The sequence below is a fragment of the Diuraphis noxia genome, unplaced genomic scaffold (assembly GCF_037042655.1).
Source record: "Diuraphis noxia isolate RWA-SAM2 unplaced genomic scaffold, SU_Dnox_SAM2 contig0004, whole genome shotgun sequence".
Classification (NCBI taxonomy): domain Eukaryota; kingdom Metazoa; phylum Arthropoda; class Insecta; order Hemiptera; family Aphididae; genus Diuraphis; species Diuraphis noxia.
The window spans coordinates 40,051,592-40,063,845 of NW_028301714.1; the positions used below are offsets into that span (position 1 = coordinate 40,051,592).

General features: G+C 28.2%; 3 protein-coding genes across 4 annotated transcripts; 2 read left to right on the plus strand and 1 right to left on the minus strand.

Moving 5' to 3' along the window:
- Window positions 1-2,517: 2,517 nt before the first annotated feature.
- Window positions 2,518-4,475, plus strand: LOC149056041 (uncharacterized). Its single transcript, XM_089227411.1, has 2 exons — window positions 2,518-2,959; window positions 3,211-4,475. The coding sequence occupies exons 1-2, from the start codon at window positions 2,756-2,758 to the stop codon at window positions 4,420-4,422; spliced, it is 1,416 nt and encodes a 471-aa protein (XP_089083537.1). The 5' UTR covers window positions 2,518-2,755; the 3' UTR covers window positions 4,423-4,475.
- LOC149056042 (uncharacterized) lies at window positions 4,464-6,626 on the minus strand. The gene is made up of 2 exons (XM_089227410.1): window positions 6,340-6,626; window positions 4,464-6,049 (listed from the first exon to the last, which is right to left on the minus strand). Exons 1-2 carry the CDS (start codon window positions 6,489-6,491, stop codon window positions 4,702-4,704), a joined length of 1,500 nt encoding a protein of 499 aa, XP_089083536.1. The 5' UTR covers window positions 6,492-6,626; the 3' UTR covers window positions 4,464-4,701.
- Window positions 6,627-7,759: 1,133 nt separating this feature from the next.
- LOC107169429 (suppressor of hairless protein-like) lies at window positions 7,760-10,551 on the plus strand. Of its 2 annotated transcripts, none has more exons than XM_015519158.2 (2): window positions 7,760-8,167; window positions 8,574-10,551. In XM_015519158.2, exon 2 carries the CDS (start codon window positions 8,632-8,634, stop codon window positions 10,036-10,038), a length of 1,407 nt encoding a protein of 468 aa, XP_015374644.1. In that variant the 5' UTR covers window positions 7,760-8,167; window positions 8,574-8,631; the 3' UTR covers window positions 10,039-10,551. The 2 variants fall into 2 exon arrangements, with proteins under 2 accessions (XP_015374644.1, XP_015374645.1); XM_015519159.2 differs by having other exon boundaries at window positions 7,766-7,828.
- Window positions 10,552-12,254: the final 1,703 nt, after the last annotated feature.

Below are 12,254 nucleotides of genomic sequence, written 5' to 3' on the forward strand. Positions count from 1 at the left end.
ATAAACATAGCTTAAATTCAATACTGTCATATTTTGGTATGTCTGAAAATCAATTTCTGTATGCAATACAGCCACATATCAAAATATGACAGTCTTGCATTTACTTAAAAAATTGTAAAAGGCCATAATAAGTCTGACTTTTTGGGTTCAAGGGAATATTTTATTATATTTGAAAAAGTCGCAATATAAAGTAGGTATGTTTAAAGTGCCTATTTTAGTAGTTTTTAGTTTCAAATGCATAGGTGAAGAACTCTTTGCAAACATCACCATTGTAAAAGTGTACGAACGTGTACCTCAATTCTTTTATAATATTAAGCCGCAAAAGAATTGGTATTAAAACAAACTTACCTTAAATATCAATTATTTTGGGATTTGTTAGAGTCCGCGACGTGTATGCACTCCGACGCTGAAATGGAAACGCATCAGATACTGCTGAATTGAAGTCTAAAAATAATGTGATTTATGAAAAAAAAGATTAAACGGAAAACAGGATGTTTTTCGTTCATGTCTACTTTGCTATCTAATTGAAATGTTGGAATCTTTAATAGACTGCGTCCTCTGCAACGACTTTGACAATCGCCATGGATTATATTGTACTAAATCAATAAGAGAAATCCATAGATACCTACCTAGGTATTTATTATAATATTACTTTTGTATCAACGATGCCCTTGTATACAATCTGTTCATTGCAGGGCATCGGGCAATAATGAAATGAGATAACTATACCGAAGTAATGCATAACTTTAAATTAAAATTATGTATAACAACCTTGGTATTATTTTTTTTAAATTTATTTATTTGATTATTGATTAAGAATATTTAAGATGGTGTTTAAATGTTAAAAGCACATGCATATTTTTACTAAAATACAGTGTACACATTAATTTTCCGTACCGACGGGCGACAGCTAGTTTGTAAAATTCCAAGTCAAAAGTGTTCTCCGAATACGAAACAATAATTAATTACAAATTTGTTATTTATTATAATTAATTATGCATAGCATATTTTAACATACAAAGTACGGGGCACTAGTGCCCCCCAGTGATATTTTAATGCTACCCACTGGTGGGTGATCGTGCCACACTGCCACTGACTAATACATTCTCATAACGACCAATAGGTACCAATGTCAATTATTATGTATATATGTATAAAGAACATAAAACTATTTTAAGCTTTCGACTCTTGTATAGTTTATCCCATACTATTTAATAAACAATAATAATATTTTATTGAATGTAGAACATGTCACATGCTCTGATGCTCACAACTATTTTGTCGGAATTGTTTATATTATATACCTATTGATAATATAAATTATACGAATAGATATAGTTGTACTGATGTAGTACGAAAATAGTACACGTAATTTTAACAATGCTATCAATTTCTTCGGAAGTCGTCGATCGTCACCGTAAATTGAAGGTTGGGTGGGAATAAGGTGCTATATTACAACATTTTTTAATTTTCTACATATTTTGAATTTTCGTCCTGTACTCCTGATGAAAGACAGGCGAGGCGACCATACACTGTATAGACAAATTTTATACTACTTTTATACAATTGTTTAGAAGTATTCATATTTCATAGCATTGTTCTGTGATTGAAATATCAAATACTTATACTATATCCAGGGCCAGATTGAATAGTCTCAGCCCTTCGAGAAATATTTTTCAATCGGTCCGTAATTTGCTATAAAAGCCCATATTGGACGAATTTTAGTATTAATAAATAGTAATGATCTTATCCTGTTAGTTGACTGTATACCTAGTGTATACTATTATAATATAGCTGTCATTAAAATGCTAAGTTTCTGGAATCTAAAGAGAAAAGAAAGAAACTACTTGACCCAGATCTATACCAGAATCAAGAATTTATACGAACATTTTTTTCCATAGATTTAAATATATAATTTTAAATTTTAACACGTATTTTTTTAAATACATATACTAATAGAAATATATACATATATACTCTGTTCTTCTTATTTTATCAAAGTTTTATTATTGAAAAATCGGCTATTTTGATATAATAATAATATCTAAAATTCTCAATAAATAAACCTATATACAACTTGTAGATGTATTTTTCAGTAGAGTACAGTTAATAAACCTATATTAAAATTGTTGAGATAGGAGAGTTGATTTTCTTTCTATGTTCCTCTGGTAGACAATTTTATTGAAGTGCCACCCAGTGAAAATTACTTAGAATATGCTCTGTAATTAATTATCTACGGCAAAAGCCACCAATATGCCAAACATGTGCCACCACAATCTCACTAAACACATCTTCGTAGCATAATAATATATTGTTAATCATAAGGTCATGACATGTCAAGCACTACAATTTTAAAATTCTTCAAATATGCAAAAAATAGCAAAATAATAAAATTTCATATTTAGAGTCCGTGGTGCATTAAACAAATTTACAGCCCACTCTGCTATTTTTATCTATATCCTATAATAAGTAGCAATAAATGCTATAAAATCCGAACCCTGGTTATAGACGGTATGGACAGGATTGATAGCAGCGCGCCGTAGTAGTGAAAGTATGAACTAATTTCGGGGATCTATTTACTATTATGCATCTATCATCTATTATGATCTATTATCTATTATATTTTTATATTATATTATTAATTATTATTCTAATGTTCCTGGTTGTTCTGACTTGTGTAGATAGTTGTCGTCTATTTAGCAAGTTTGTCTACTATATTTTTTTTTTTTATCCATATTAATTAAAATAAATCAATATGACTGATTTAACTTTGAGCCACGGATTTCAGTCAATTTCGTACAATGTTGAATTCACAAATAATAAAGGGAAGAAATTGTATGACAGCAATCATGTAAAAAATGTAGTAGAGATAAAATGCAGCAATGGATGGTCTTATATTAAAGGCTCAGTTATAAGACAAACATCAGTTACTTTAGAACCATGGAAAGTAACTCTTGAAGTAAATAATTTATATTTATATATTTCATTTTTCCTTCATACATTTTTAAGAAAATTTAATTTTTTACTATAATATAATTATGTCAAATATTAAAATAAATAAAACACTCTATAACATCGGTTCCCAAACAAAAACTGTGTTGTAGATAGTATTTAATATGTAGGTATATTCCAAATTGAAATATTTAAAAACGTTTCAACTACCTGATTATTATCTAAGTACTTTACTAGTTAAATGTTATTTATAAACAGATTGATGAAACCAGGTTGGTATTTTGTGCTTCTTGTGGTTGTCCTGCTGGCGCGGGTGCTAAATGTAAGCACATTGCTGCTGTAATTTGGTACATAAACAATGAAGATGGAACATCAAAAACAAGTTTACCACAAGAGTGGGGTACACCTACAAATTCTGCTCAAAACAAATATAAGAAGGGTAAAAGAATAGAAGATTTGTTTCCAAGAAAAAAATTAAAAGCAAACACTATAGTAACTACTCCTGTCTGTCACTCAACTCTTGTTGATAGTTATGATATTTTTGATATACCCTGTAGTTTTAGCAATATGTTGAAAGTTACATCACTTAGTGAAGTTGAAAGGGAATGTAAACTATGTTTAAATGATATTCTAGACAGTTTAGAAAATCAGTTTTTAATTAGCTCCTATAAAAAACATTTCTCCTTAATTTTATTTTATCAAAAATATAATGATATTAATTTGTTTTTAGCTTCTATGTTTCCCTTAAAAATGAATGAACATATTTTTTATAATAGGTATATAAAAGTTAATCAAAATGCATGTTTTAACATTTTTATTGAAACATTAAATCAGTCTGACAGTGATCTTTGGTTTGAAAATAGAAAAAACCGTATATCTGCTAGCACCAAGGCACATAAAATTAGAGTTTGCAGGAATTTAACTTCTGTTGGGCAATTACATTTAGTTAATACTTTTCTTAAAGAAACAAATTTAGGGAAAAAAGGTTCTATAAATGTTACTTATGGGAAAAATACTGAAGGAGTTGCAATTGATGCTTATAAGCAAATGTTTGACAAAGAAGTTATTAAAAGTGGATTAGTTATTTGTCAATTTATTCCTTGGTTATGTGCTAGTCCAGATGGATTAGTTTTAAAAAACGGTAAAATTGATGCAGTTCTTGAGATAAAATGCCCAATTTCTTGCCGAAGCAAACCCATAGTAGAAAATGGAATTCCAAATTTAAAATATTTATTAGTTGAAAATGGGATACTCAAGTTAAAAAAATCATCAATGTATTTTACACAATGTCAAATATTAATGTACTGTACTGGTTTATTAACATGTGAATTTTTTATTTATAATAATATTGAACCAGTGGCATTGACTATACAAAGAGATGAATTATTTTTAACAAATACTGTAAAAAAAATAGAAACATTTTTTTTTAATTATTACTTGCCAGAATTAGCTTCCAGGCAATTGTTATAATGTGCAATACTAATTGATAATTTTTATAAATAAACATGTAATGCATATTTGTGAAATAAAGTTTATTTTATAAATCAATGTTAGTTTATAATAATTTTAATATTTTTTTATATAATATTTATTATATTTATATAAAGTTTATATAAATATAAAATTACATTTTTAGGCATAATAATTATTAATATACAGTATACAGTGTTAATACAGTTTATAAGTATTAATTAGGTAGGTACACAAATCATAACTTATTTTTAACTATTAAACAAAAAAAAATACACCTTAAGACTTAATTATAGGTAATTGCAGATTGGTTAAAACGCAACATATATGTACAATATCATCAACATGGGGAAGAAGGTTAATTTTTAATTTATTAAGGATACCATACATTTTCATTCGTGCAAAGACCCTTTCAATGTGTATACGAACACTAGCTATACTATATGTTTCCAGTATTTCTGTCTCGGAAAAACGGCCATTATGCAATATTGGGGGCATAATTAAAATACTGTTACTATTTTCAATTTCAGTTTGTATGCCAGGAAACCCTTTGTCAGCAAGTACCTGATCACCGGGTTCTAATTTTTTTAAAAATCCTGAATCGTTTGTAATATATGAGTCACTTGACCTACCACCATAACATTTTGAAACAAAACAAATCATTCCATTTGGGTTGATTGCCACAAGAAATTTTATTGTATAACTACTTTTATATCTTGAATATAAATAAACCCGTTGTTCTACAGTATTTGGTTGCTCGACCTTAACTTCAGTACAATCAATAATACATCTGCAATCTGGATAATTTATTTTAAAAGCTTCAGGTAAACATTGTTTTACTGAATATTTATCGGGCCAAAAAATAAAGTCTTTAGTCTTTGAACTTAAAAAATGAAGACATTCAGTAAATATTCTTGAAACTGTAGAAGGATTGATTCCAAATAACACACTGATTGCTGAATAGCTAATACCCAGTTTTATTTTTATTAAGAAAATAAGTAATCTATTCTCTTTTTTAACAGAATTTATGTTTAAAGTAGGTTTTAAAAAAGAAAGTAAAAGATTAAATACACAAAATGAAGTCCCAGTTAAACTTATTAGGCGTTTTTCATTTGTTATTGATTCAAACCCTTTAAATGATTCACGTGATAAATATGAGATTTCACTTGAATCTGGCCCACACATTTTGTCAAGTAAACATGGTTTAGAAAAATTATTATCAAAACTTTTGGGAACTGAAACTTGTGTGTTTACATTGTTTTTATTTTGTATGCATTCAAAAATAAAGTTATCATTACCAGAAATATTTAAACTAACTTGGGTACTAACATCACATTTAGTGTTTAAATTAGAATGTTGGTTTACATTAATATCAGTAATATCAACATCAAATGTGTTGATGGTAGAATCATTCATAGCTTTACTATTTCTTAATTCTGACCGATTTCTAGAACGGTTGTATCTATTAATTTGTTGATCAGTATTGGGTTTAGGTTTATTGTACATTTTTGGAAAAATAGATGGAATATAAGATGGACTTTGTGGATCTTTAGATCGTATGTTTCCTACAAAATGATCTGAACATATCAAACTTCGAGTAGTCGGCATCCATAATTTTCCATTTTCCCTGTTAAATTAAGAATAATTTTAATGAATAGATTTGTGAGTAGATACCCACATACACAACACATATTTGTCATTTCTCATCATTCAAATTTAATTTTAGATTTTATACAAACATTAGACATTGTATAAATCTTAAATTATAAATAATATAAATTATTATCTATACCTAGTTGCTTAAATAGATTATATTTTTGTACCTACTTAAGAATGAGTGTGTGAGTTATGACAATTGTATTTTGTTTAATGATTTATTATCTTATTATCTTATTATCTAAAAATTTGGTAACTTACTCTAAACGGTTTACAGCTCTAATCCATTTTTTTTTCAATTCCTGTTCATACTGTCTATTGGGAAATGAAAAGAATTTGAGGTGTTTTGAAGTTTTGTATGTGTTGGAACAGTTCACTACACAGCACATGTTTTTTGATTTTGACTGAGCCATTTTAATTATTATAATTGAAAATTGAAATAAAATAAAACAAATTGTAAATAAATTTCACTGAATTCATGTGTGTTATACTACAATATACTACTATGGTTTATGTACAATGTACTTGAAGTGTGACCCGATAAAAGTTCACTCATAGTCCGCTAGGAGCGCTTTACCCATCCTGCATGACGTCTATAACTTAAAAATTATAATATAGGTACCTACTATTTTTTTGAACATTTCCTATGTCGTACGTGTGTAAGACGGAGACAACACATGCGGGTTAGTCGGGTTAGACGTCCTCAATAATAAAACTATAGGTATACTATAGGTACCTAAATAGCCATATATAAGTAGTTACTCACTATGACACTACTCACTACTCAAATACTATAATTAGGTATATTTATATTGTATTTTTCTATAAGCACTTAATTAGTTTATTATTGTAATAATATTGTCCTTCTAGCAATACCCACCTAGTACCCACCCACCCACCCATATTTAAGGTGTTGCTTGAGCAACACTTGGACCCTAGGTTACACGCCACTGAATATAGGTAATAAATAATAATATTATACTATTTATACTAGAGAATGCAGTTGTTAGTCTGTGTGTAAATGCATAAATCCCGTCTCCTAAACTAAGACAATGTGAATAATCAAGATTTTGGCTTACAATTTCTCTAATTTCTTGTTAAACTTAAGCCAAATCACAATTAGCCTTTTCTTGCTACTTTATTTTTTCTTTAACTACTTCATCACTCTTTTCCTTTTTACTAATGACGGTTGAGTCTAAACCACGTATTATTATTCTTCAATAAACTATTTATTCATTATTGTAAATGATTTGGTCGGTTTAAGAATTGATAAATTGTAGATTGCATTCTTTCGGCTTTCCTGTGTAAAATATACCTTTTTAAAATATTTATAATAGGTACGTACAAAATAAGGGCCGGTTTCACCACTACTTTAAACGTTTAAACTACGATTAAGGTAAACCGGGGTTTAATCGGCCGGTTAAATAACTGTTATCAGTCGATTAAGCGTAATCGACGTTTAAAGTATTTGGTGAAAGCGGCCCTAATTAATAAAAAATAAACTAATTATTGTTAACATTTTAGAGCATGAAAAATATTAGCAACTGATTTTTCTGTACATAGATAGCGCTAAGTATACACATTGTTTCTTTTGGAAACATTCTAGAACTACAATAATGATAAGGTTTTCGTTTCCAGTTTTGTATATTATTATCTTTGTCCGTGGTATGTCTTTAGTCTTCTTGATAACAACATAGTTAATCAATCAATCCACACTCAGTCGTCAGTAACTACTAACTACATAATACCTGTAAATTTTAACTTTTATGTAGCAATTACTAATTAGTCATTAATTGTTATACTGTCACTGTATTGCTGTGTGATTTTTTATACCGTTTAGGCATCTATTTTCCAATGAATATAACGAACTCGTTATTTGTTCATTCTTTTCTAACTTATGCCTAACTCACTTAAAAAGTTCATTGACAGTGTCGGTTTTGGTTGTTGAAAAGTATTCAAAACTTGGGCGCCACCTGCTCAAAACGTTTCATTCCAGTTCTTGCATGCTTATTAAATATGAACGGTATGCTTTACTTTGAATTTCGAGTCAACAATTGAGATATGAATATTGTAGTAATTTATTTCAATGGTATGTATATGCTTTAAAATGTATTTGTCGTGAATTTTTTTAGTTTTAGTAGCTTAATGCTATTTCCTGTCTTATACTAATTGGTTATATGATATAAAATCAAATAAATATTGTTTATTGAGTAATTGATTTCTTGTAAATAGCAAATGACGGAGAATATGTTTAAGGAACCAAAACATGTTTTTATACATGACATACTTAAGTTGTAAAATGCAATTGATTTCAAAAATCAATAAAATCATGTATATTTATTATTTAAGTGTTGTGTGAGACCAATAAACAGCAATATTGATCAATTTTTTGCGCTCATTTATGTTATTGATTATAAATCATATTTTTATTTTTGTAAATTATGTAATAATGTGTAGAATTTTTGTTTCATAGATTTTTAAATTTTTTTTTTCAGATTTATGAATAGAATTTAAAGAATTTGAAGTTTATTTACAACAGCGGATTTGTTTTCTATGGCAATGCCTCATAATTATGGTTTAGAAATTACCACACAGATTCGGCCTGAAAAAAAGCTGACAAAAGATGCTATGGAAAGATATCTACTCAATCGCAATGACTTAGTTTTAGTCATTCTTCATGCTAAAGTTGCCCAAAAGTCCTATGGTACCGAAAAACGTTTTTTCTGTCCACCTCCATGTGTATATCTTCTTGGCAACGGTTGGCATTTACGTCAACAACAGTTGCTTAGAGAAGGAGTGACTGAACCTAATTCTCAAATGAGTGCATTTATTGGCATTGGTAGTGCAGATCAAGATTTGCAACCACTTGATCTCAATAACATTAAACAGTATTGTGCTGCTAAGACATTATTTATATCTGATTCTGACAAACGCAAGCACTTTATGCTTATGGTAAGAATGTTTTACAACAATGGCTATGACATTGGAACTTTTCATAGCAAACGAATCAAAGTTATATCTAAACCTTCAAAAAAAAAACAATCTTTAAAAAACGCTGATTTGTGTATAGCTAGTGGTACAAAAGTAGCATTGTTCAATAGGCTTAGATCACAAACAGTGAGCACTCGATATTTACATGTTGAAAATGAGACATTTCATGCCAGTTCAACTCAGTGGGGAGCTTTTATTATTTATTTATTGGATGATGATGAAAGTGAGAGTGACATGTTCAATGTTCGAGATGGTTACATCCATTATGGTAGTACAGTGAAATTAGTGTGCAGTGTTACTAAAATGGCTTTACCCCGATTAGTCATAAGAAAAGTTGATAAACAAACAGCATTGCTAGAAGCTGATGATCCTGTATCACAATTGCACAAATGTGCGTTTTACATGAAAGACACTAATCACATGTATTTATGTTTGTCCCAAGAGCGTATTACAAACTTTAATGCCACACCATGTCCAAAAGGGCCAAATAAAGAAATGATCAATGATGGAGCTTGTTGGACCATTATCAGTACAGACCAAGCAGAATATCAATTTTATGAAGGAATGGGACCTGTAAATTCACCTATAACACCTGTACCAGTTGTGCATGGTCTTAACACTAATGGTGGGGGCGATGTGGCCATGTTGGAACTGAGTGGAGAAAATTTCACACCACATCTACAAGTATGGTTTGGAAATGTTGAATCTGAAACTATGTTTCGTTGTCAAGAGAGTATGATTGCAGTTGTGCCAGATATCTCTTCATTTAGAGGAGACTGGTCATGGGTGAAACAACTTACACAAGTACCTGTGTCATTAGTAAGAAATGATGGTATTATCTATGCTACAGGATTGACTTTTACGTATACTCCAGAACCAGGTCCAAGAAATCGTGTAGCACCAGCTGACAAAATAATGCGAACATCCACTTCAAAAAATAATTTTTCATTATCACATATCATGAGTTGATTATAAAAAGGGTGATTTTAATAGTATTATTTATTCAACAGCCAACAGGGTAAATGACTGATAATTGACTGAATGAAACAACAATACAATGTTTTGACTTTTGATAATAAAGTAGTAGAAAATATTAAAGATGTCCCGGGTAGATAATTTATTAAAAACTTGATAACCATATATTTTAGGGTTACTAAAATATAATAAATATGATATTAGGTTGTTCATCAAGTAATTACTGCTGAGTACTCGGAATATCTCTAGTAAGATGATTATATTTTTGATCTTTTTTTTTGTAATTATTTTTAATATTATTGCTCAAATTTTAATTTGTCTATTAGTAATATTTATATATATAAAATATTTCTATTTCTATACCAGATTCTGTGAACACCATAAAAACCGCTCAGTTTTATAGAGTTATCATAAATGTATTACAAATTATTCAAAATAGTGATAAGTAAAATAATTTTGAACTAATTTTTCTTTTTTTACTGTAAATAAATTATATTAAGCACTCAACTTTACCATTTGTTATTGTTTATCACAGACAAATTAAAGTTTTTAATTTATCACAATATTATTATGTATTAGTATTAAGTAATAACTTAATATTTCTTGTAAAATATCAAAATATATTATAATATGGGAGTGTATGTGTTTTTTAATTTTAATTTTTAGTTAATATTCAGAAATAATATTTAATTTTAAACTACAAAAAAATGTTTTTTATTAAATTTATTTTTATCAGATAGATTAAGCTATCATTTAAATAAATATAAATCATAATAATTATTGTTTGTTCATAATTTGTTATGGTTACAGTTCACTAAAGTATGGCTATTAAGGGTTACTGAATACTATTTTATACTATGAATATTGAATATATTAAGTATAACCAGATAGGATCTTCATGGCTTTTAAAAGTATAATCAGTATTATATATTCAAATCTATCCTAAAATTATCAAAGTATGACTTTAAAATAAACAAATAAATACCTATTGCCTATTAGCTACATATAAAGCATAATTATTAAAATATGTTAAATAAATTGTAATATTCATTAAGAATAGCATTATTAATAGAGACTAGTAAACCACATGTTGCATATTTTGCATCGATTTAAGTAAAATTACCTAAAATGTTTAGAATTTATAAGAAATAAAATGTACATAACTTGCTAAAAATTTAAAAAATGCAAAACAGCGAAACATAAATATGATTATTTTAGGTAACTGCTCTGTGTCGTATCAAACTGATTTGTAATTAGATATCATTATATGAATGAAGTTTTTTTTTTTTTTTTTTTTATTAAAAGAAAATATATACAATCTGTATAAACAATACAATAAGTAATATGGTTGATTAATATACAAAACTGGACGGCTTGATGGAAGGGAGTGTCCAAACGACACTACTTCAATCTAGACTTTTGTTGATATTTTTTTATTTTTATTTATTTATTTATTTTTTTAATGATAGAGGAGGTCCCTGGGCCAGTTTCGCTTTAGACGACGTAGAGGGATCAATGAAGTTATAAGTTTTATATGGAATGTTCAAAATATCTGAACCCTGCAAATAACTAATAGTTAACATAATTTTGTTACAAACATGGCTTCAAAAACAGCGACAAAATTGACAAAAACACCAAATACCTACATCAAAACTATGAATTTGTAAAGGTAAGTACCACGGATGTAGTTACAATTGTATTTATACCTATCTGTGGTAAGTGCCTAACTCTTAATTATTTTATGAAAGAATTATTCATACACAATGATCAATATCCTTTAGGTAGGAACCTACTGTATACATTTCAAAACTTTAATTTCATATTAATTATTATATATAATATGATGTTTTAATTACCTATATCTATAACAGGAACTTTTTATTTAGAATGATAATTTGGTATCAGAAAGGATTTTACTTATATATCTTTTAACATACCCAGATAATATTAGGTTTATGTTCTGGTCAGGTAAAATGTTATTTTTTTTTCTGACTTACTTTTCGTTGTAGACTACAGTACCTACCTAGTCACTCTCCTTTGCAACTAATGATAAATGATAATAAATACCTAATAATATTAATAAAGGTAGTACTTATATTATAATCATGCCTACGTTACCATCATCGTTCGTACAATTTTGGATTCATTTAAATCATGTTTTTTTCGTAAGATATATGATTCAATTTTACTTACCTAAATTAATTTTGTTA

What these genes read in the sequence shown, in the direction of transcription:
- LOC149056041 (XM_089227411.1), top strand. Translation starts at nt 2,756, where the DNA reads ATGACTGATTTAACTTTGAGCCACGGATTTCAGTCAATTTCGTACAAT. An exon ending in CATGGAAAGTAACTCTTGAA is followed by an intron (nt 2,960 to 3,210) that starts GTAAATAATTTA and finishes ATTTATAAACAG; the next exon opens with ATTGATGAAACCAGGTTGGT.
- LOC149056042 (XM_089227410.1), bottom strand. Translation starts at nt 6,491, where the DNA reads ATGGCTCAGTCAAAATCAAAAAACATGTGCTGTGTAGTGAACTGTTCC. An exon ending in AGAGCTGTAAACCGTTTAGA is followed by an intron (nt 6,050 to 6,339) that starts GTAAGTTACCAA and finishes TTAATTTAACAG; the next exon opens with GGAAAATGGAAAATTATGGA.
- LOC107169429 (XM_015519158.2), top strand. Translation starts at nt 8,632, where the DNA reads ATGGCAATGCCTCATAATTATGGTTTAGAAATTACCACACAGATTCGG.